General features: G+C 40.1%; 3 protein-coding genes across 3 annotated transcripts; all 3 read right to left on the bottom strand.

Moving 5' to 3' along the window:
* Nucleotides 1–613: 613 nt before the first annotated feature.
* Nucleotides 614–9,226, bottom strand: LOC306822140 (putative helicase mov-10-B.1). Its single transcript, XM_079340910.1, has 18 exons — nucleotides 9,165–9,226; nucleotides 8,297–8,437; nucleotides 8,022–8,184; nucleotides 7,648–7,832; nucleotides 7,035–7,235; nucleotides 6,498–6,645; nucleotides 6,034–6,216; nucleotides 5,440–5,543; nucleotides 5,236–5,333; nucleotides 4,133–4,231; nucleotides 3,868–3,976; nucleotides 3,642–3,759; nucleotides 2,524–2,715; nucleotides 2,373–2,444; nucleotides 2,153–2,278; nucleotides 1,949–2,037; nucleotides 1,266–1,372; nucleotides 614–1,091 (listed from the first exon to the last, which is right to left on the bottom strand). The coding sequence occupies exons 4-18, from the start codon at nucleotides 7,650–7,652 to the stop codon at nucleotides 1,051–1,053; spliced, it is 1,692 nt and encodes a 563-aa protein (XP_079197036.1). The 5' UTR covers nucleotides 7,653–7,832; nucleotides 8,022–8,184; nucleotides 8,297–8,437; nucleotides 9,165–9,226; the 3' UTR covers nucleotides 614–1,050.
* Nucleotides 9,227–9,977: 751 nt separating this feature from the next.
* Nucleotides 9,978–14,427, bottom strand: LOC306822927 (putative helicase mov-10-B.1). The gene is made up of 7 exons (XM_079342229.1): nucleotides 14,315–14,427; nucleotides 14,151–14,188; nucleotides 13,324–13,511; nucleotides 13,125–13,230; nucleotides 12,074–12,246; nucleotides 10,577–10,818; nucleotides 9,978–10,482 (listed from the first exon to the last, which is right to left on the bottom strand). Exons 3-7 carry the CDS (start codon nucleotides 13,443–13,445, stop codon nucleotides 10,238–10,240), a joined length of 888 nt encoding a protein of 295 aa, XP_079198355.1. The 5' UTR covers nucleotides 13,446–13,511; nucleotides 14,151–14,188; nucleotides 14,315–14,427; the 3' UTR covers nucleotides 9,978–10,237.
* Nucleotides 14,428–14,822: 395 nt separating this feature from the next.
* capza1a (capping actin protein of muscle Z-line subunit alpha 1a) lies at nucleotides 14,823–21,770 on the bottom strand. The gene is made up of 10 exons (XM_079340684.1): nucleotides 21,672–21,770; nucleotides 20,144–20,207; nucleotides 19,139–19,190; nucleotides 18,978–19,041; nucleotides 18,654–18,860; nucleotides 18,481–18,560; nucleotides 17,431–17,509; nucleotides 17,277–17,348; nucleotides 17,024–17,086; nucleotides 14,823–15,766 (listed from the first exon to the last, which is right to left on the bottom strand). The coding sequence occupies exons 1-10, from the start codon at nucleotides 21,705–21,707 to the stop codon at nucleotides 15,626–15,628; spliced, it is 858 nt and encodes a 285-aa protein (XP_079196810.1). The 5' UTR covers nucleotides 21,708–21,770; the 3' UTR covers nucleotides 14,823–15,625.
* Nucleotides 21,771–23,164: the final 1,394 nt, after the last annotated feature.

The following is a 23,164-nucleotide window of genomic DNA, read 5'->3' as shown; positions in this document are numbered from 1 at the left end:
TAGCATTCAAAAGTGACCAAAACATCAGCCAGAAAGCATCAGAACCGAGAAGTGGTCTGGGGTCACCACCTGCAGAACCACTCCTTTATCGGGGGTGTCTTGCTAATTGCCTATAATTTCCACCTGTTGTCTATTGAAATTGATTGTCAGTCAGTGTTGCTTCCTAAGTGGACAGTTTGATTTCACTTAAGTGTGATTGACTTAAGTGTTCCCTTTATTTTTTTGAGCAGCGTACAATAAAAAATCCACAGGAAACAGTTATGCAGACATGACATCACTTTTAAATTTGTTTTTATGTGTGATGTATTGCAGATGTCCGACACCATCCAGTAGTCAGCTCTAACAGATGTTTGCTCTTTGAACTCTGGATTGTGAGTTTGACCTCAAAATATCCTGGATTGATACACAATGCTTCTACCTGCCTCAGTCTCTTCAATGGCACTCCTTCACTCTTTCTATGTTGCTCACTGTGTACTGTACATGTTTCTTTGTTGCTGTGTGTTCAGTGAAAGGCAGCTCTTCGATGTTGCATGTGTTAACTTCACTCAATCTCATTGCAGAAGATGATGATGATCAGAAGGAAAGGTGTGAACAAGAGAGAGTGCACCACGACACGAGTAGAAAACTGTTTATTTTTCAGTCAGGCTTAAACTGCAGAATAAAAGTAATATATATATATATAGGACAGTAACAAGTTAAAAGCAAATAGCAGTAAGACAAATGATGAAGCACAACAAACTGCTCCTTAGAATCTCAAACACAGAAAATCATTAGGGTTTGTGTGCAAAAATATTCCTGCAGCTTTATCGATAAACTGCTGCAGAGACAAACAGAAACGTTGGCAACAAAATGTTTGTTGATTCATTTTGACATCATCGGAACTGAGCGGCAAAAAAATCTTTGTAATAAAATGTGCAAACTGCTCTTCAAAAAGTTAATAAAAGGAAAAAAATGTTCAGTCATAAATGCTCATTTTGTGTTCGAAGCAAGAAGACAAGAAATGTAACAGACGCCTGCTTTATATGTATGCACTTCGATGTGTTGAGAGTTTCAATGTTTCTGCTCGAGGGCGCTCTCCTCTGACAAAGGATCTAAAAAGACAAGAACAGAAAGACATCACAGAACATTGACTGACTGCTTTGTGTGTATTATTTGATGAGAAGAAGATTTGATGATGGTTGTGTTTTTTTCCAGCTGCTTCTGGCTCTGATCCAGCAGAGATTCACTTCACAATAGGTTTGTTTGACAGTGACTGTGGGACTCACGTTCAGAATCCACATGGATTGTCAGGCTTAATAGTGTTGCCGTCAGATCTGCTTTTTTAAAGTCAAATCCTCTGTATCCCCCATTCTTCACACAGAAGTCGATGAAGCTGCACAAGAAAAGAAAAAGGCAACAAACTGAGCAAACATAAACAGTGTTCATAAGAAAATAAGAAAAAAAGATAGATAATAATAATTAGACAATATCTTTTTTTTTAAGGAAGTTGATTTTTCACAACATTTTTAAACAAATGTCATCAATATCAAACATTAATTAATCAATATCTGTGAATGACCAGCTTGAGTCAATCAGGTCCGCCAAGTCAGTAATCTCTTTTAAATCCCTTCTTTAGACACACTTTGACTTTCCGGATTTTATTTTAATTTGAACTTGAATTTTATTTCTTGAACTCCTTCAAAAGAACTGTATGTCTTTTCTAGCGTTTCAACATCATTTTAATGTCATAAATGTTTACTATTTTTTAACCTTTGCCTTGCTTAATATTCTATGACCTGCCAGCAGGTTTTGGTCTCAAGACCACTTTTTGAAGACCTCGGTCTCATTTCGGAAGCGAAAGCGTCTTGTCTCAATCTCAGACGGGCACTTTTTTTTTTTTTTTTGCATTTTCTTACAACCTCGTGTCTCCCACTGAGGCTAAAGCATTGTGTTTGCTGCTAAGTCTTACTCGCGCCAGGTGGGTTCCTTGCTGAAGATGACGGGGTTTCCCACCACTATCAACAGGGACTTTGCTCTGGTGATGGCCACATTGAATCTCTGCAGAACAAGACGACACATTAACATATGGAAAAAGGAAGAAATGAATAATGATCTTAATAGAAAGGACTCTTTATGTTACACTCTCAGTTTATTAAGAGACACATTAACAGACCTTATCATTGGCCAGAAATCCAATGTTGTTGTTTTTGTCCATCTCTATATAACTGTTGCTGCTGCGTACAGTTGAGACCATGATGATCTTCCTCTCCTGTCCCTGAAACTCCTCCACACACCCCACCTGATGCCAAGAGAAGAAATACCCTTACGACACAAGTGCATGAAAGGAAACATGAAGAAATATGCAGGGAGGGTGTTAACAGATTTTTTCAAACCTTGAGCTCACTGAGATCACTCAGCCGCTTGAGATTTGAGACAGACTTCAGCGCCTGTTGGATTTTCTCCACCTGCCAGAAGAGTGAGCGTGTTAGCAGTGACGGCTGTAAACAGTTCACACTCATCTCTCATACCATCATGCACACTCACTTGCTTCCTGTAGGGGGCGATAATGCCAATGTCTTTTGCAGAGAGTTTGGGGAGACCGTTCTTTCCCTGTGTGTCGATCAGTTTGTTGAGGTAGGACATCAGACATTCGATCTCAATCTCATTGAAGAAAGATGGACTCTTGCCCTCTCTTTGGTATTTTCCCATCACACCGTGGTAGATCACCGGGAAACCCTGTAGCCAGGAGAGAAAGGACAGTTAGACCTGTGGCTGTGTCCAAATTCACCAACTGCTCTGTATATAGAGAATTTATCATTTTGTAGTGCAGACCAAATTATGAGTGAGACTTATTAAACCCCTGTAAGGTAGACTTATATCTCACAATGCATTGAGATAGTTTTGGCAATGGTCGATAACCAAGCATTGTATACCAGCATGCACTGTGGTACAAAGAACAATCTTCTTCAAATTAAATTATTGTAATTTCAGTCAAAAGAAATATTGACAAGTTAATATTTGCATTTGAATGAGATGTGGCGTCATAATATTGTGTCATTAAAGGTCGATATGATGTAAGATATCTACTGGAATAAATCATAAAATGACCTCACTGTAGCGTCAAACATTAAGGAATGAGAAATGATTAAGAATGTAGGAATGCCAGTATGTCCTCGTAAGTTTCAATTTCAGTCCAAAATGATTTGTTTCTGTTTTGAGTCAGCAGACGGTTGAAAACACCCCCACTCAGCTGTTTTAGATGTAACTCTGTTTGCCAGACAAACCACAAACCAGCAGGTGTTGCAACAAGGGAAGCTGATAACTGCTTCACATAAAACTGATTCTACCCGACCTAAAAATCTTCTGCAAGCACCACTACCAGAAACGTGCTAAGCAACATTGCAACTGGCATGCCTCTTGACTCTTTGGCGGATGGGCCGGGGGGAGACAGCTCTCTTTAATGTTAAATACAGAAAAAAAGACTTCATTTATTTATGGCACAATGACAGTATTATTTTTTTTGTTTTTGAGAAAACACGGGGAACAACAGATGATAAAGGATTGAGGAAGGTAGTTGAGGAGGAAGTTGTTTATCAGGATGATACCTGCAATGACATCTCTCAGCAGTACTTAGAAATTAAAACAAAAAGGTTGTTGCAGACCGTTTTGGAAAATATATCATAGCCGCAGTAGGCCTCTCGCTCAGACTGGTCAGCAAACGCCATCAGTTCATTGTTATAGAACTTCTCATTGGGGATTTTCAGAATGTCAGGATGGGACCTAAGATGGGAAAGATGGAGAGCTTTTAAGAGCCTTAATCAAAACAGGACCAGTCTAAACCAGTCAATTTAAAAAGGCTTTATGGAGGTGAAAAACTGAAGCATGAACCTGTAGTTTCGCAGTAGCTTGGTCATGAAGCGAGGGTTAAACTTTCCGGAGTCTTTATCCACTTTGTATAAATCATTCTGCGTCATCAGTCTCTCGAGCAGAGAAAGTCCTGAAGAACACCGAAGACAAAGAATCATATTTACATCCCTGAGACATGTTAAGAGAATCAAGTGAAGCGACAGTATATGCTTTTAAATCTAGGATTTTATCATTATCTATTAAAGAGCATAAATCCATGAACATAATGTAATCTCTCCCGTCTCACCGAGTCCATGCTTTAGAGCCAGACGTGAGTGAATTATCGGCCCCAGTTGCTTGGGGTCTCCGGCCAGTACCAGCTGACCCTTCTTTGCAGAAAGCAGACCTGTGACACAAGGGGAACATTCAACCAATCAGAAACAAGATGATCAGATTCATCACTCCTGAACACAGACTGTTTCTTTTATGATGTATGTATTTTCACTGACGTCACCCTTCGCTCTCTGAAGAGGCGTTAAGAAGCCCATACCGAAATGACATCAATCTAGTAACGGACAAAGAAGTGGAGTTAAGACGGGCCTTAAGCGTCCCACCTGTCGTCACCTCAGACACACCCATGATTATGCAAAAGTGCTGTAAGTACAATTCTAAACCATAATATAATCCAAACGGGTGTTGCAAAAAAAAATGCATCCACCTTTGAGGTTTCACCATTCAGGAAATGTTAACATGTAAATAACATTATTCCTGCTGCTCATTTTCTCTCATTTTGACCTTTCAAATAAGACGACCTTTTTGAATGAAACCTTCTGTTGTGTAAAGTCCACTTATTTAGCTTCAAGTCATATCTCCTCTGTCTCTTAACAGCGCTGCATGGAGTGTGGAGGAAAACATAAATCGGTTTCACTTGTTTTGTCACGACTTGCATTGTAATATATTAAGTTCATTTTTGATTTTATTTAGAGACAGGATAGTGGATACAGCTAAAAAACAAGAGAGGGAGAAAGTGGGGAAAGACATGTGGAAAAAGAGCCACAAACTGGACCCAAACCTGGGTCACCCACCCAAAGGACCGCAGTCTCCATACATGATGGGGCACACGGACCGACCACACCAGCACAAAGTCACGTATCTCGCATAATTCTTAAATGTATATTTTCTTGATTAAATTAAAATGAAATAAAACAATGACATATTAAAACAGTACATTTTCTTTCCATTAGATTATGATGCAAACATTGATCTTCCTTTAGATCTGAATTTAAACCTGAAGTATGTGAGATGGATACAAAATGTTCTTACTCTTCAAAAAGGGAACAGCATGTCAAACTTTTCAGCTTTTTAACTAAACAATAAACTCACTGAAGTAATGACATTTTCAACATTTACCTGCGACAGCAATGATACACTCTGGCTCCTCTGCCTGGCCTGCCTCATCCATGAAGACATGAGTGAAATGGCCAACTGGGACTCCTGTAGACACCAGTCTAAAACCAGTAACACACATCGAACAAAAGCAACATGCGAGTCAACTCTGTGAAGCACTTATGAATGATGCCAAAGACTTTACTGTGACTTCACTAAGAAACCTACCTGCCAGCTGTGAACATGGTCGTAACTATGATTTTGAATTCCATCAGAAAAGATTTATCTGGGAACACAAATTCACCTTGAGCCGGGTCCCAGTTGCAGTGTTTCTTGGAGAGACAAATGATAAAACGACACGTGAGAAAAATCAAGTGGATGTGCTGGTGTCTGTCAGGGGAAGCGTTTCAATAATGACACATTTCCTACCCATCCATAATTAAAGTAAAGTATGTGAACTCTCATCTTTTATGTTATCATTGAAGGTAATTCCTCAGCAACAATCCCAACGTTTACTATCAAAGAGGTAAACAGGGACTATCCAGAACTGTTCCATTGCACAAAGATTTATTCTGCTCTGGGGATTTTTATGCCTTTATTTTGGAGACAGGGTGGTGGATAGATTCAGAAATCAGGGAGAGAGAGAGAGAGAGAGAGAGAGAGAGAGAGAGAGAGAGAGAGAGAGAGAGAGAGAGAGAGAGAGAGAGAGAGAGAGAGAGAGTGGGAAATGGCATGTGGGAGAGGAATGAGGTGTCGGAATCTGGCTTTGCAAACGGTGCGTTTATGGCCGGTATCCAGATGTTTCTGCCGGCTGAATCTTACCAGTAGTTGTTTCGGGATAGCTTTGGGGTCATGGTTCTTGGCGTACAGGCGGTAAACCTGATCTTGAGCCATATGGACCATCAGTCTCTCACAGAGGAGGTCACACGCGCTGTTTGTAGGGGCACAGGCGAGGATGTGGACTGGCGGGTCTGCCATGCTGACATTCGAGCTGGCTCGTTGGCACTGATCAAAAACAAGTACAGGCTGAGTTCAAGTGAGCATAATAAGAAGGCAATATTGGGGATGAGTTAATTACCAAAAGACATAAGCGTGATGTTGAGACAGTGATATGGAAAACGCACACATTGGCCTTGTAGGATGAATGAATGAATGAATGAATTTATATGGACAATTTCTGTTTTCAGTTTATTTCCAATGATGCTTCTCACAGTTAAGAAGCTAACGCTGGAAAGCTGTTTTATTTAATTACAGAATAACAACACGACGCCTTGAACACTGAGTACCTGAATCATAGCTTCCACCAGTGTGATTGTCTTTCCAGTTCCAGGAGGTCCAAACACAAGGTAAGGAGCAGGCTTTGATGTCCCGGCGACGATGTGCCGGACTGCAGAAGACTGCTCTGGGTTGTTTTCCACCAGAGGATTGCACATCCTGACGGCGAGAATTAGTGTTTAAACTTGGCACAAATATGAAACCAGAGGCTCGAAAAAAAGGGAACAATCAAAATCAAGAAAAAACTCCAAACATATAAATAGCAACCTCATTTGTTTGTGTGCAATAAGAGGGTGACATATTGTTTATATATGGATTAGGATGAATTTTGTCTGGTGTGTGTTCAAGGAAACAAGGCTTTGAAGGCAGCATTACCCCCATATTTGAGCATATTCCCTTTTCAGTAGAGTATCAAATAATCCCCCTTCCCCCCAACAACAACAGGAGGGATTGTTCTTGGAGAGAACTTCAGTGAAGGCTGAAGGCCCCTTACACTTAAAGTAAAGAGTAAACAGAAGACTTCTTTGAACAACAAGTGCACTACATACGGCTCTTTAAGGTGGTCGGGTTTGTCTGTCTGTCCAGGCATGGAGAGGTTAGCTGCTGCTGCTGCTCCAGACGGGAACAACATCCTTTCGAGGTGATGTTTTTTTGCCAAGTCCACGGCGCGATGCTGCAACTGCAAGGTCAACCGGTTGAATGTAAACTGCACGGTGAACTTCATGTTGCTCCTAAACATCTGCAGGGACCTGAAAAGAGAAAAGGGGGGATGGGGACTGTTTAGTTCTTTATTCACCATCTGATACGTGAGCCCTATTTTAAGCAGGAAGTATCAGTTCATATCACATCAGGTCACGAGGGGGTCGATCCATCAGGTGGCGTTTATGTGTATGCTTTTTTTTTTTTTTTTTTTAAGGTTTATTTTTGGCCTTTATGCCTTTATTGATAGGACAGTGGATAGAGTCGGAAACAGGGAGAGAGTGGGGAGAGACATGCGGGAAAGTGGCCACAGGCCGGACGCGAACCCGGGCCGCCCGCGCGAGGAGCAAAGCCTCGCAACATGGTGCGCGCGCTGCCGCTGCGCTATCGGCGCCACCGTTTATGTGTATGCTTTAAAATGTGTAACTGAGGGTGTCCTCCTGATATAAAGTAATATAAGACCTCATTCCACTTATCCTCAGTGCATCTCTTTACCTCTTAGAGAAGCCCAACGTCACGCTGTCCCATTCTACTTTGTGCACCCTTCCGCAGTATACAATGATCGGCTGGGCCGTGTCATCAGATTGAGACACCATTATAGTATCTCCTTTTTGTACAGACGGTCGATTCTCAGCAACACCGGGAACCTGTGGGAGAATATCATTGTTTATATTTCCTCCATACAGAACGTACAGAAGAACAGCACGATATCAGAAAAGAACAACTTATACAAAGTATGTATAAATCAAAGGTTTAAAAAAAAAAAAAAACAGCACACACACAGAAATCTCATCTCTGCTTTTTAAACAGCAGCTGTGTGCTGGGAGGATCCTCACTTTGAGTTTGAGCAGCTTTTTGTTGCTCTCGTCTTGAGTCATTGTTTGATCGAAGAGGTCGTACTTCCGGATATCCGCCTCCCACTTTATCTCCTCCAAGTGCAGCAGGAGATGGAATAGATCAGAGTGTGTCTTCATGTTCAGGCCGGAGTCGAGAAGGCACCTAAAAATATAGCACACACACACACACACACACACACACACGCAGACATCATGATGATAGAGCTGAGCCAAGAAAGGTAAGTTAGTCATGAATAATTTGCCGGCCCTCTCACTTTACTAAAGGCCGTCTCCTCCTGGCATCGTGAGAGAGACGCTTTGTGTCCTCCATCCTACTTGCAGCCAGCTCCTTCAGGTAACGAGGGTATCTGTATTCTCTTAATTTCACTGCCATCTTGGGACGCTGTCTAACAGATCTGAGGAAAGAAGCAGAATGATTGATGTTAATTACAATCGTTGAAAATGGCTACACAGCTAGCTCAATTGTTGCTGCAGGGGAAAAAATCTAAAGTAATTCATTTTGGAGAAAGTGCTACATGTATCTGCTACAGAATGAACAGCGAGCCTGGGAACGTTGTGTTTTATTCGCTCCAGCAGATGCCACTACTTTAGACTGTGTAAAAGTGTAAAAGCACACTGACATCTTTTTTTTAATACCACATGATTAAAACCGATTAAATGTGCTTTAATGATTGAAAGTGTGAAAAAAGTATAAATCTTTATAAAACGTCAGAACTTCAGTCGTTTTGTCAACCAAAAGCTGCCACAAGACATACAGAGAGGACTTCTAATATAAGAAAGTGGTAACTTTTTGGTAACAAAAACTTGACGTGAACTCCTGCACACTGTCTCACTTGCAAACAAACATCAATTGGAAACTTTTCAATACTTCATCATGCAGATCAGGTTAGGTTTCTAATACATTACCATACTGCGCAAGAATTGACCTTTAAGTTGGCCTGCATTTTTTTGGCAATTAAAAACGAGAACGTTACCAAACTGGGTGCTGATGATTTGCACTGACATTGTTGTACATATTGTTTAGTTTTTACTAGAATCGTCCTGAAGTTTAAAAGTCTGACATCATGACTCAGGCAATCAATAGCATATCACGTTGAAAGCGTTCCTGATCAGCTCTCTCACCTCTGTGAGTGTCTCAGGTTTGTGAGTTGTCTGAACCGAACCTGAGCGCTGACAGTGATGTGCTTGTGGTGATATTATAAAATGTTTGCTTCCTGTCTCACTTCCTCTTCTCTTCAGAGAGCTAATGGAAAGTCCCCTCAGTGTGCAGCCCAGATGCCATCACATGCTGATCTGGAAGCTATCATTGATGAGCTTGTCTGTTCCTACCAGCACAACTTTTTTAGCCTTTAGGCGAGTCACTGTTTGCAACAGTGCTGCAACTTTACAGGATCAATTTTAGCAGCCCAGGAGAGTCAGACAGACCAACGCTAGCCTGACGCTGCTCAGCTAATCAAATCAGACTTTCAGCCCAGCTTTACGAGTGCATAGTGAGCATGTAAGAATCAGGGATCTGAAAATATTTCTTTGTCTTCAGAAAAAAAACATGTTGGTTAAAACCCTGAAATAGTCAAATACTTGGCACCATCAGGTACTAGGAGTCAGTGCCTCTCCAAAAAACACCAAATATTTGTTTTCCTAAATTTTTATAGTCATTAATCATAAAGTCTTGTCTTTCTTGTGGATCTGTTTTATCTCTCTTTTTACTTGAACACAATGATAAATGAACTGATCTGAATACATGAAACAAACGTGCAGCACAGGTCATCGTGTTTCTGCAACATTTTAGATCTCTGCAGCTGTAGTTGTGCACAAGCAGCCTAGCTTTAGTTCATGTGTGAGTTTGCAGGACATTACTGATCTCACTTTAAATGCACTTGGAAGAATGCCATGCAACATGAACACAATCTACAACTTCTGTGACATTTCAGGTCAGAAAATCAATCCCAGAAAAATCCCTTCCATACAGGCACACGCAAAGAGGAGAGCCGGAATAAGGGCGTAGAAACTTTACAACAAGAGTGGACCAAATCTCTGTTCATTTCAGCTCCGCCAGTTCAAAATTCACAAGACATGGTATAGCTGCCCTACCACAAAAAAGACTGTATAAATCCTGTGTAAAACCTGTGGAGGTCCTCTTTCATACTTTGCATAAAGGTGCATTTCTATAAGGAGTTAGTTAGTTAGTTAGTTTTTCAAACTTGCCTCTCTGCCACCATGACCATAGTTTTGACAGGCTTGTATCTGACCACTCGACCACTATAAGGTGCCACAGGTCCCAGCTCCACAACCAGTTGGGAGAGAGCAAACGCCTCTATGTCTCTCACGATGCAGAACGGCACAGAGTTTTGAAGCTCTGAGCAGAACTCAAAGTAGATCGTGGTGGGGTAATATTCGTAGTGCTCAGGTGTGTATCGAGCCTCCACTTCATAGCTTTCATCTGTAAAAGAAATGCAGAAGACAGTGGAGCTGATTAACTTAACAGGGTGGAGTTTTTTTGCTGGGTAAAAATAGAGGCGTGTTAGCTGTCTTACCAGGACAGAGGAGGACCGGACAGGCTTGTGTCACTTTCCTCTCGTCCCTCAGAGTCAAACAGGGGGTCTTGTGCAGGGCAGTGTAGAAAGTGAAGTTGATGCAGTTTGTGCCCTTGTTAAGGATTTTGAACCTGACAGTGAAAGTCTCTCCCAGACGGTCCACAGTGAACGTGACCTTTTCTCCGCTTGCAGCAGGTTCTGAAGTGATCTGGATGCCCCCCTTGTCTGCTGTCAACTCTTTCCTGTAAGAGAGCCAGCATCAGGTGAGAGAGTTTACAACTGTATGAGCCTGTACAACACTACATAGAGAGATCTGTGTTACCCCTCGGTTTATCTGTTAGAGGAGGTGGCCTTTGTAGGTCATACAGAGGTATCAGTATTCATTTTGGTCGAGTTCAAAACCAGGCTCAAACTCCTCACATGAGCTTTAAACCAGAATAACAAACTGAAACCACAACCTGCAGTTTCATTACTTCAGGTCTATAATGAAACAGTGAAATGACAACAGAAGATGTGTGGCCGTGAAGCTGAAGGAGACACAAATATTTTGAGACAAAACTTTCCTGTACCATGACGGAAGCAACTCTGAGAATGACGAGCAGCCTCACATCACTGTGGTTTAGGAAAAACCTCTAACCAACCAAAGTATGTAAAAAAAACCCCCATGGTCGCTTTCTGTAACCATAACAGAAACATAACAAAAAAGAACAAAGACTAGATTGGGTTAGACAAATCTTCGTTGGCTGAAATGAAAATAAAAATTCAGCTTTAAAAAATGGATTTGTAACAAAATGTGCGACTACAGTTGTCACTATTAGATGCAAGTGCAGCACATGTAATCATGTAAACAGTTTTTTTCCCCTGTGGTTGATGACTGGCTCTTATTACACAGTAATTCTTTACACATTTGACAGTGTTTTAAGTAATTCCAACAATCACATAACTTTATAAGTGTTCGCAATTTTATGGAAATCTGAAAATGCTGCTGTGCTGAAAAAGTTGAAAATCTCTGGACACACGTTGTCTCAATAAGCTTTGTGCTCTTAGTCCTGGGAATGTGAGGGAAAGTCTTTGCTAACTTTTGGGGAGGACCAAGGTCGCTGGCATGGAGGAGGAAGCAAAATGTCACAATGCCTTTCTGTGAACTGGAGCAGATAAGGATGTTATTGAGACAAGCAGCCTTGACCTGAGTTTGTATTATAGTACCAGCTCGGACAGAAAGATCCACCGAGGATGATGAACATAACAAGGTTTTATTTCCCAAAGAGGTTCCATCCATCCATCTATTATCAACATTAGAGTCTCAGTGATTTGTATTATAATTCAATAGTAAAAAGCATCTATTTTTATAATGTTTTTATTGTTTTTTTGCTCATTTCTAAGAAAAATCCCAAACTTGTGTAACTCTTCTTCTCCTGAAGTTATGACTGAATATCTGTAGGTTTCTTTCTTTGTGATGACAAGTTTAATAAAAAGTTCATTTTTCAATAAACTTACCTGTTAACCTTTAACTTGTTTATGATTTTCTCAAGCTTATCCTCTGAGGTCAGAACAGGGTTCAGGCGGGATGAGGGGCCAGAGGAGGCTGCAGGTGTCTCGTCTGTCTTATTGGGGCTGTGTGGAGGCTGAGGGGCCCGGGGCCTCCTCCACTGATAACAGTCCCTTTGAACCTACAGAAGAGGTTAAAAAACATAATCAATTTTTATTATTATCATTAATGATACTACTACTACTAATAATAATAATAACTCTATTTGTAGTGCATTTATTAAGAACATTTAAAAATCACTAAAACAAACGATTCACAATCACACAGAGTATTCAATCTAAATATATATAAATTAAAAATCATCAAAATGCCCTTAGTTCACCTTCTTTTACCTTTAATCTGTCTTTCAGTCGGGTCAGGTGGCAGACACTGAAATCCCAGCTCTTTTACTCATACTCTATAACACGACTCCAATTTGTCACCATGTTTTCCCCACATTGTTAGACAACATGAACCATTCGGACATTCCTTGGTACTTTTACAACTTTAGGACCCCATGCTTGTTTAAAAGATTTAAGCGAGATTTTTCCCTGAATCCTGGAAACGTCTTGAAAGGATGTATATTTTCATGATCTTATGCAAAACCTCAGGATTCAGTATAGTCTAATAATAATAATAGAGAAAAATGAATGCCATCAAAGCAAAGAACAAGCAAAAGTATTTTTTCTTAAAAACAAAGTTTCAAAAGTTATTTCCATAATACATCACATGTTTAACATGTACAACAAATCACAAATAGAAGCACAAGTGCAACTAAGACCACATCAGCAGACAGATATTACTGTCAGCTGAAATATGACGTAAAATCAGGATAGATTTTAAAAGATGACCTTTATAAAACACTATGTCAAAGTGTGTTTCAAGGGGAGTTTTAAAGGATGAAACTTAATGTGCGAGTCTAATTTCCCATTTTACTGAATTTTCCTGCAACTAAAACATATACAGAAACATCAAACATGTCCAGACTTGTTTCCTGATAGCAGACGGTTTTCAGCCTACCTCTGGTCCGACATCTATGTAGACTTGCCCCTTCCATATGTGGACTCTTTTGGATTTCAAAAGAGCATCGAGAACCTTTGAAAACGTGGGGTCCTTTATTCCTTCTCTGTCAACAGAAACACACAAAGTGGGAGTTGGATTACACATAGGACGGGTCCCACACCTGCAAATGTCCTACGCTTGTTTCCTTTCAACCTACCTGGGCTTAAACTCGAGGTTGTAGATGTCCCGAAGATCCGTTATGCTTCTGCTGGTGGACTTTCTGTCCCCCAAGAATTCAATGAAGTCGACTCCGGACTGAAGACAGTCTGAGGTCGACATGTTTCCTCGTCTCAGCCTGCTGCTTCTGATAGACTGTCGAAATGACGAAGTTTCATGGCTGAACAACTTAAATTGAGGCAACAATGTGCACATTTTTACATGTGACGTTTTATGCGCGATTTATTCAAATATAAAACTTTGAAGTGTGGAATCAAACTTATGTTATGAAAATGACATTTCCCTTGTGGTTTACATGTGGAAAATAATCATCCGAAAAAAAGGTTAAGTCAAAATGTTTTTTTGTTTTTTTTTTAGCAGGGGCATAATCCTCTTAACAGCCTTTTGAGTCTCTTCACATTTCACCCATTCCTTTGTGGACTGTGAATATTAAAAGCAAAATATTAATAAATATTTCAGATATATATAGCTGTGGATTTTTCTGAAATAATAAAGTCAATAATTATTGTATTTAATTAAAAGTGGGGGTTTTTCTATCACTGAAACATTAAACAACTTAAAGATTTTAAGTTTGCCACCTGGTATAAAGAGAGAAATCAAAAGCCTTATTACAAAGGGACAATCTGTCTATCAGGCTAAAAATACGTAGTAGGCCTACATGGTTGTCGGGATCAATTGTTTCAACCAATGATCTTCAGTCAGATATTGCCCCTATACAGCTTTACTACTAAATAGGCAACTGACACAACATGACCTAAGCTGCAAAAGGATAGCAATGCATAGAGAGGGAGGAAGGCCCATAATCACCAGTGAGAAACGAGAACTCCTTTCTGGGACCAGCTCTTCTTCAAATGTTTGTACAATAGTCAGAGAAATAATAAAAAAATATTTTTTTAAATTCCACACTAGTGTATGTAAATATGCCTATAATATTCCACTATTGTGGGGATTCCTTCAGATGTTGTACTTACCTTGGAAGAGTTTTGCCCAGCTACTTTCCTGAGTGTAAAGTCTAATCTTTCTGGAGCAGGTTGTAATAATGTCTCCCTCTAATATAGGAGGAAGAACTCCAGTCTGATGCAACTGTGTTATTTATGCTTTGAGCAGAGGTCTTGTGTGTTAAGATGGGTTTCAGCACCCTCCCACAGTTCCATCCTGTTGTATATCTTCTTTTGCATGGCATGGGAGGTGCCTGTTTGTGTTGTTTCTGCAGGCCTCCTGTTACCTGCTCCTTGGGGCCCCCTGCTATCTGGAGTTGGGGATTTGCAGCTGCAAATTAAAGTTAAAGGATTTACTTACAGAAAATCCCCAGACTTCCTAAACTGACCAAAAAGATTTTTTTGTATGACTAAACTCCAGAGCATAAAGATTTCTACTTTTATAAAACAGTACTTCAAAAATCCCAATAATGAGAAAGGAAGATTTGGTCTTAAGGCAAAAAAAAAAAAATAATAAAGTAAAAGACAAACCAATAAAACACCACTTGTTGCAGATCATAGTTTTATTTCATGAATAATAAATGTACTTACAGTTTGTATAAAAAAATATAGCAAAAGCTAAAGGCAAACAGCTGTCAGGACGACACCGAATCTTATCAGTCCAGGGGCAGATATACTGTGGAGAGGTTCTCACTGTAAATGCCTCTCTACATCAGAGAAGCAGGATAAATTTACCTTAGGAGGGAAGACTAAATATTTTGAGTGAATAACAAAAGAAATATTTATGCTTTGGCATGTCCGCTGGTGAAAACCCAGCGTCCACAGGGATACATAAATCTTTAAAATGAAATAAAAATGGCTGAATTTGAAGCTGTAACGTCATTCTCCAGTCAGTCTACATATCAAATTGCATCCTTTTCCCCACCCGTTAATAAAAAAAATGATAAAAGGTAATGGAAGCTCTAAAATAATTTTAGATATTTTATATGGAGATAGTAAGTTAGTTGCTACAAGAGAGTCAAGGTTTTGGAGAATTTGTGTTCATTAGAAGCACTGAGGGTTCAGAAACTGTTAATAACGTGAATAACAGGTCATGACCCGGAGCTTCACACAGTCACAAAAGGCAATGTTTGTTAGAAAATTATATGTTTGCATACGAGCGAAACATTACACCAACCAAGTCTTTCAAAATGAACAAAGAAGTTCTCTCTCTCTGGAAAATAACCCAAACAAATGTCCCTCTCTTTTTTTATATAAAGACATCGAATACTTTATGTTCCACCACACATCTGCTTGAGCTTCAGCGTCTTTTCTGTTTGTCATAAACTTCAAAACGACTGCCTTCTAAGAGCCCTGCATCTCTTTGCCGATCTTGTAGCTGAGGATCTTGTTCCAGTCGACCTTGGTGCGGGTGACCGGGAGCTGTCTGCGTAAGGCCTTGAACGTGGTGTCTGACATGGTCTGATAGTTCTCACTGATGGCCACCTGAAAAACAAGGTAAACTACGTGAGTCATGCTGTCAACTTAAGAAAGAGTTTTACTGAGATATAATCTGTCAGATCTAGTTACAGTAGGTGAGGATAATCAGAGGGGAAACAGCTCGAGAGACAATTAATCCTTTGGTATTGTACTCTCAGTGAAGACTGTAGCAGACTGTTTTCAGACATTTTCTGCGGTTACATGCTGGATCTGCATCGGTGGAAGGCCAAATCCCCCACACCCTTTTTAAGATAAGATAATCCTTTATTCATCTCACGAGCTGAGAAATTTACGTCAGGGAGTTGCCCAAAGCCTTTGAAAGGGCTCTTCTGTCACGCCTGATCGACTTCAGTTGTATATGTGACACACTGACACCGTCCAGCCCAGAACTTCCGAGCTGATTTACAACAGGATGTAACAACAGACCAGAATCTGGACCAGTCCTGTGAGATAATGGACTCACACACACACATACATCATTCAAAAGTGAAACCAGCCATCACAGCACGCCTGTTTTTCTTTTAAACTTTAAGCACCTTAAGAAATCTCTTTATTGTTAGGCCAAGCGTTCCTGAGTCAATCAGACGAGTTGGGTTGATAATTTGAAACATTTGGCCTGTGACTTTGTTCACTGCTTCCCCTGTCTGAGCTGCCATGTTACTTTACAGTATCTTTATATTTGCCCATGCATACATTTATAAACGAGTGTACACAGTCATTTGTAAAATTCATTTATAATCTCTCTTTTCTTTTTAAATTCTTTTTGGTAGTTTTGGGTTCTCTTTATTATTTTTTGTCTTTTCAAAATAAAAGACTTAATTAAAAACACATTTCTAAAATAGGTGCAAACAAAAAAAGAGATGCACAATGTATTTCAGCAGTATTAACGAGGACATCAGTAGAAGTATGTGTGATAATCCAGTTTGAGGACAGAGAGACGCCATCACAATCACAGCGTCTTCTTCAGGTGATGATATTTGAACTATCCTTTTTTAAAAATAATAGATTTTTTTATTTTGTTCACTTACTTGAAGGAGACCTTTGGTCCAGACGTTGTGTTGAAATAAAAACTTTTTGTGGCCAAATGTCTCCATCTGCTGTCTTTGTTTGTCTTTTTTTTAATATTGATTAAAAATATTAAAGCAGCACTAATCATAGCGCTGCGAGATTTGCAGATAGTTTGAAAGTATGCATAACACAGAAGCAAAAACGTTTCGTTCACATACATCTCCGTTTGTCATGTCAAGCTTCGATCCAACATACCTGATAATCGTTTTCTGCATTCTCGATTATTTTCACAAATTCCTTTGCAGTCTGGTTCTCACTCTGTCAAAAAAAAATAAAACATTTCTGGCTGAGTCAAACTAATACAAGAAATGAAATACAAGTTTACATACATCACACTTACAATGTCTCAATAAGTCCTGACATGTATTTTCTATTTTGCTTCGAGATTACTAAAAACGTTGGTCTTAACTCCAAAGCTTGAATTAAAAACACAAGTTAAGGTACTCACAGACACGGTCAGTGCTTCCTGAACATCTTTGTGGCTGACCAGCTGCACATTCCCATCCTCATAATAATGTACCTGAGAAAAGCAGACGCACAGAACGATGAGACAGATCTTCACGGTTGAGGTCACACACACACCCACATGTTTCTCAACAGACCTGTATCTTCATGACTCCAACCAGCTGAGCCGTAGACTGTGAGACACTGAACTTCCATTCAGACCGGCAGCGACCGTTCCTAGAAACAGAGAACGAAGAGCTTGGAACTAAACACCTTATGCTAAATATGACTGTCTGCATGAATTTGATTTGAGTACCGTAAATTCCGGACTATAAGCCGCTACTTTTTTCTCACACTTGGAGCACTGCGGCTTCTACTCCGGTGCGGCTAATGCATGGATTTTTTATGGGGGACAATGAGCTTCTGCCGCAAAAACATTTGACTTCGTCACGTCGGATCTTAATATCAGTCATTTTGCGCTTCATGCACGCACCCTCATGATGGAAAACACACGGAGAAATACATATGATGCAGCTTTCAAGTTAAAGGCGATCGACCTGGCTGTCAAAGAAGCTAACAGAGCTGCTGCACGTTAAGATGACACTGACAGCGACAACAGAGACTGAGGAAGTGAGTAATGAAGTCATTCTGAGGCAGTGAATGGATGGACTTTTTCTTGTGAAATATATTACGGTCATCTTTTTCATCAGCCGTGTTACAGACACCGTCGGCTAGGCTTCGTATTGTAACGGTTCATGTTGTAAAGTCAGTAGTTGATAATGTGTTCATAATTCCGATTATGTGGAGAGTCAGTGAATGCACCAGCGAGAACGTGTTGAGTGGCTGTATGAGAGAACGCTGGGGGAGAGAGTTGGATTGTTACGACAAGTTATGTGTTGCTCTCTGCTGTAAACGGCGTGGTCACGGCCGACAGTGATCGGGTTATTAAGTTATTATTTGAACGCTCTCGTCGTCCTTTAACGTCCGTACGGACGCTACAGTATTTGCGGATGTTACCGGTAGCCTACGTCTGTGTAAATAGCTCTTGTTATAGCGTGGACACCTGCGGCTTATAATCAAGTGCGGCTTATATATGTACAAATACATTTATTTACTTATTTTTAGCCGGTGCGGCTTATATCCAGGTGCGCTCAATAGTACGGAATTTACGGTATTTAAACTCAGGTCATGACCCTGGATCAACTTACCAGAAGTTTTTAGGCTCAAATTGATGCCCCTCGATACAAGCTATGATGGTCTGCTGCCCATCGATTGTTTTCCCGTAAACCTGAAGAGGAAAAATCAGAAGGAGATGAGAATTTGAAATGTATGATGCTCAAAATAGCCGTTTATATTTTCAGGCTTAGGGGGGCGGTCTTACAGTGCAAACTCCGCCCGGGTAGTGCTCCTTGATGTAGGCCTTCAGTGCAGAATCACAGGCGTCTCTCCATGACCTGAGGGCTGACTCGCCCTGGTGGGGTTGGGGGTCGCAGGCTTCCTTTCTCAGGTGGTCATACTTGAAGGAGATCTTGTTATGAGGGTCAAAGAAGCGGCCGTTACCTAGGTCTCCGTGTTCTGTAATGAGGACCTACATAAGAAGGAGACAGTCAAGCAGGAAAGATTGTCAGGTGAAATAACATTCAAATGAGACTGTTTAGAAGAGATAAGCAAATGATCTGAAGAACATTTTTAAGGAAAATCTTGCCTGATCTTCATATCCTTCAATTTTAGCAAGGCTGAACTGATCCATGTTGTACTGGGCAAAGGCACTGTAAACACAAAAGCACAACAATGTGAAGGAATGTAAAAAAAAAAAAACTCCATCAGAATTTTAAAAAATAAACAAGAAAAATGAACTAAACTTACTGAGAAGCTCCCTCTCTGAGAAGTTTGTCATTGTTGAGCAGTATCCGAACATCTAAAAGAAGAAAGTGTGAGCAAACTGTTTCTGTACAAAGCAAAGATGTTACGGATAACCGGTCCTTGGGAAGCATCCCATAAACTACCTTAAAAAAATGGGAGGATCCTTTTGATGGGAAACTAGTTTTTGGCTTGATATATAAAACAGCTGTTGACTCTTTTACACGGTGCTTCCAATTAAAAATGATTTAGAACTTTCTTGCTGCGAGAAAAATGTTAAATGTTTGGTTAGTCAATCAGATAAGTGCAGGTCTTGTGGTCCAGAACCTGAGTCAATGGTTCACCTTTGAAAATGAGTTTACAACTAGAGTTGGGTCTGTTTCCTTTGGTGTCGGGGGATGTTACAGAAATAAAGCCCTATACTGTCAATTTAATCATATTATTAGGGAAAAAGTTCATCTTCAAGGCAACTGGAGTAGAATCCCTAAATGTACACAGATTTAAGAGTCTCCTTAAACACCAGTTTATTTTGGGAAGATTATTTTAATCAATCATAGATCATAGAGGCTGAAGGATGGTGAGAAAAGACTTGCATTTTTAAATTTAAAAAAAAAAAAAGTCTATCCTTCCTATTTTCATGTGTTTTCCTTAATAATATATATATGCTATGTTACGTTTCTATTTCATTAAATGTTATCAGTCCCTTGTTGTCTGGCATGGTTTAGTTTTTTGTTTGTATGCTGTTATGTGTTGTCTCTTCCTGTTTCTCTTGTGTTTGTTTTGTGAAGATGGAGGAGGGTTGTTTTTCACTTCTGTGTGCCTTTTTGGGTGATCTGTGATCACCATCTGCTTACACTGGACTCCACCTCTACAACTGAAAGGAAGATGTGTACAAATGAAGTTTAAAAAAATGATAATGAAATAAAATGTTAGTGATAACAGGTCCCCACTAGGGGTGGTGGCGGGTAAAAAAACCCAAATGTTACAGATATAAACACTTAAAAGACTTACCATTGAACACTTCACTGAACTCTCCTGGAGGAGCATGCAGCACAAAATTTGCTGCAACTCGGACCTGCAAACAAATCCCATATCTTATCATTTGAAGAACTCAAAAATACTAACAAACAAAACATTATACAAATAAATAATTTAAATCGAGCTTTTTCTGTTTCAGGTATGGCAGGATGTAAACATGGGAACAGTATAAAACCTGCAGCTAACCACTAGAGTGAAGCCGAGAGCGGTCTGACTGCAGGTCTGTTGGCTGTAATTTGGCCTGTCCTTAGATGGCAGGTGGGTTATGACTCCCAGGGGCTTTTCTTAGCAGCCAGTAGGCAAGTAAGCAAGTGGGGTCAAAGCTCAGAGTGAAGCAGAGGATGAAGTACAAGAGCTTTTTTAGGACACTCTGATTTGTCTGTTAGATGTTTGTAAGCAAAGCATGAACTCAAAAATCTAACTTTTCTGTCAACAAAGACGCTTCAGTATTGAAGTGCTCATCCCTGATTTAACCATAACCTCACTGTCACATTGGAGGGCGACTTTGCCAGAGATGGCGCCTGTCAGGCAGACAGAGGTTTTTAAGCCTCCAGGCTGCAGCTGGCAGTGACCTACAAATGGGATGTCCAGCTGAAAGGGCTGTGGGGGATAACAATGAGTAACCCAGTTTAGCTGTGATCTGTATAGTCACTCCATTCAGAACTGGTGAAAGCACTCCCAGGCTCAGACTGTCTTTCCCCCCCCCCTCAGACCTGCATCTCACAAGGACGTGACACAAATTAAATATCTGATTTAAGACACAATACAGATGATCTCTCCTCTCATTACACCACCATCTTTATGTGTTTTAAACTGTGCAATACAGGGGAGGTGTAAGCTCTTGGCCACGCCATCAGCTTTAGGAATGCAAAGCATTATTTTACAACAAGTAGCAGCAAGAGGCAGGGGGAGCAGCACAGGCCACTGCAAGCCCAAGGATCACTACAGGAAGACTCCATCTGTGAACCTTCAGTCATGTTTCAGATAACCTGTTAACTCCAGTTACATGTGTCACTAACTTCACACCATGCTGTATCATGGAGTCAAGTGTAGGCACAAACATTAAGCCAGAGATTTGAGGGGGGGGGGGGGGGGGGGGGTAAATATGCAGCCGATAAACGATCATTATCCTTACTGTAAATGCAGGAAGTGGCTCGACTTCCTTCCATGTAGCTTTAAGAGCTAACATCAATTATTCCAACCTCAAAGTCAGGTTAAATAAGACACCAAGCTCAACCGTACTCATGAGAGATGTTTAATACAATTTAAGATAACTCGTTTTTATTAAGCGTACTTGCATCATGTGTGTCTTTTACATGAACAAAATGATTCAACTCTGAGCTGTCAACTGCAACATGAGCTAGCTGCACCGCTGCAGACCTCCAAACACAGCTTGCTTCATAAGTCATGCTACAAACAAAGTCACGACATCGAGACGTGATGTTTCCTTCGCTACGACATAAACAAAGACAGAAGTTAATACACAATTAAATGGTAATACCTTCTCTTCATCGCTGATCTCGTCGAAGTCTGCCATCTTGGCTCAATGAAGTGTTAACAAAGCGACTGTCCGTGTTGCCAGGTTTGGTCTTTCCCCTCCCTGCTAAACCGCAAATCAACATATACACGGCTATGGTGCTGGCTGTCTGAACTTTTTATTTTTTCAAAATAATATTCAAACTTAAACGTTTATATAAATATAAATATATATAAACAAACGTTGTATGTATATACAAACACAAGAAAAACAGGAAGAGACAACACATGTAACACGAAATCCCTGATCGCAATGGATGTTTCTTTTACTTTCAAACTGAAGCTGACACTTTTCAAACCTGGCAACCCTGATACGTTCACGTTATACGGAATGAATGGGACAGATGGAAACGTTTTAATTTGTGTGATTTTTGTTTTACGACTTTGAACTGTAGTTTTAAAATCCCTTATCAAATAAAAAAAATTGCAGATAAACTACAGAATGTGTTTTCTTGATGGTTAGTGAAGACTTGTTTGAACTACAACCACATCATACCCATTCCATTCGTGTTCAGTTATCTTAAAGACAGGGTGTGGCTAGCACATAAGACATTCGTTTGTTAAGTAGTAAGATGTTCGTTTGTTGATATGAATCTTGATTGAAAATACACCACATCATGAGTCATATAGCTACCTTTCTGAAGTTATTGGATGTCAATATTTCGGGATGTAGAAATGGGCGCTTTCAATAAGACATTCGTAATTACGAAATTACGTGAACACAACATCAAAGCCACAGACGCAAAACTTTGGGTTTTTTATGACTTTACTTAGTAAAAACCATAATTTTGACAAAACTTCTATTCTACACTTTCATCGTGTTTTTTGATGCTAGTTTTAATTACCTTAATATTAGGCTACAACACAGTTGTTTTGTAATAAGTTATATGAAAAAGTTCATCTAAATCTGCAAAGACACTTTATATACAAAGGGGGGCAAAAAATAAGCAAATACAATGACATGTTTTATCATGGTAGCTTCTGGTTGAATACCAAAGTGTCAGTTTTAAATAAACAAGATGCCGCCTATGTACATCCTGAATTGTTATTTCAGAGTTTTCCTGCAAAGTAAATCTGCAGATAGTTTCATTTTCATGATGGTGAACAGGATGGTGTCCTGTTGCAAAATCTGACCCCTTTTATGGTTGGGAATGTAAGAGGTAGTTAATACTCCTTGATATATTACTATGACTATTGATATTGCCTTCCACTCTGCAAATCTCTCGCACACCCCCTTCTGGATGTATCCCCAGACCATGATTTTTCCGCCACCAAACAGAAAACTGTGGTCTGGGTGAATCTCGGATCCATGTGGGCTCCAGTAGGTCTCCTGCAATACAGTACACCCAGACAACAGTTAGGTGTTTTTATATATCTATGGGGATAACTGCAAGGCCCCTGTGAATAATAATGTGCGCCGCCATCACCAGACATAGTTCCCCCCATATATATATATAT

This window comes from Symphodus melops, assembly GCF_947650265.1.
Source record: "Symphodus melops genome assembly, chromosome: 4".
In the NCBI taxonomy this organism is placed as follows: domain Eukaryota; kingdom Metazoa; phylum Chordata; class Actinopteri; order Labriformes; family Labridae; genus Symphodus; species Symphodus melops.
This window is presented reverse-complemented; position numbering and strand designations above follow the sequence as displayed.

Excerpts from the sequence above, each read along its gene's own strand:
- capza1a (XM_079340684.1), bottom strand. The coding sequence starts at position 21,707 with ATGGCAGACTTCGACGAGATCAGCGATGAAGAGAAG. Across the intron at positions 18,561-18,653 it reads ACCCGGGCGGAGTTTGCACT|GTTTACGGGAAAACAATCGA; the intron begins GTAAGACCGCCC and ends TTTCCTCTTCAG. Across the intron at positions 17,349-17,430 it reads TTGGAGTCATGAAGATACAG|GTACATTATTATGAGGATGG; the intron begins GTCTGTTGAGAA and ends TGCTTTTCTCAG.
- LOC306822927 (XM_079342229.1), bottom strand. The coding sequence starts at position 13,445 with ATGTCGACCTCAGACTGTCTTCAGTCCGGAGTCGACTTCATTGAATTC. Across the intron at positions 12,247-13,124 it reads ACATAGATGTCGGACCAGAG|GTTCAAAGGGACTGTTATCA; the intron begins GTAGGCTGAAAA and ends CCTCTTCTGTAG. Across the intron at positions 10,483-10,576 it reads TCCGGTCCTCCTCTGTCCTG|ATGAAAGCTATGAAGTGGAG; the intron begins GTAAGACAGCTA and ends TTTCTTTTACAG.
- LOC306822140 (XM_079340910.1), bottom strand. Across the intron at positions 5,544-6,033 it reads CTATCCCGAAACAACTACTG|AAACACTGCAACTGGGACCC; the intron begins GTAAGATTCAGC and ends TGTCTCTCCAAG. Across the intron at positions 2,445-2,523 it reads TCGCCCCCTACAGGAAGCAA|GTGGAGAAAATCCAACAGGC; the intron begins GTGAGTGTGCAT and ends CTCTTCTGGCAG.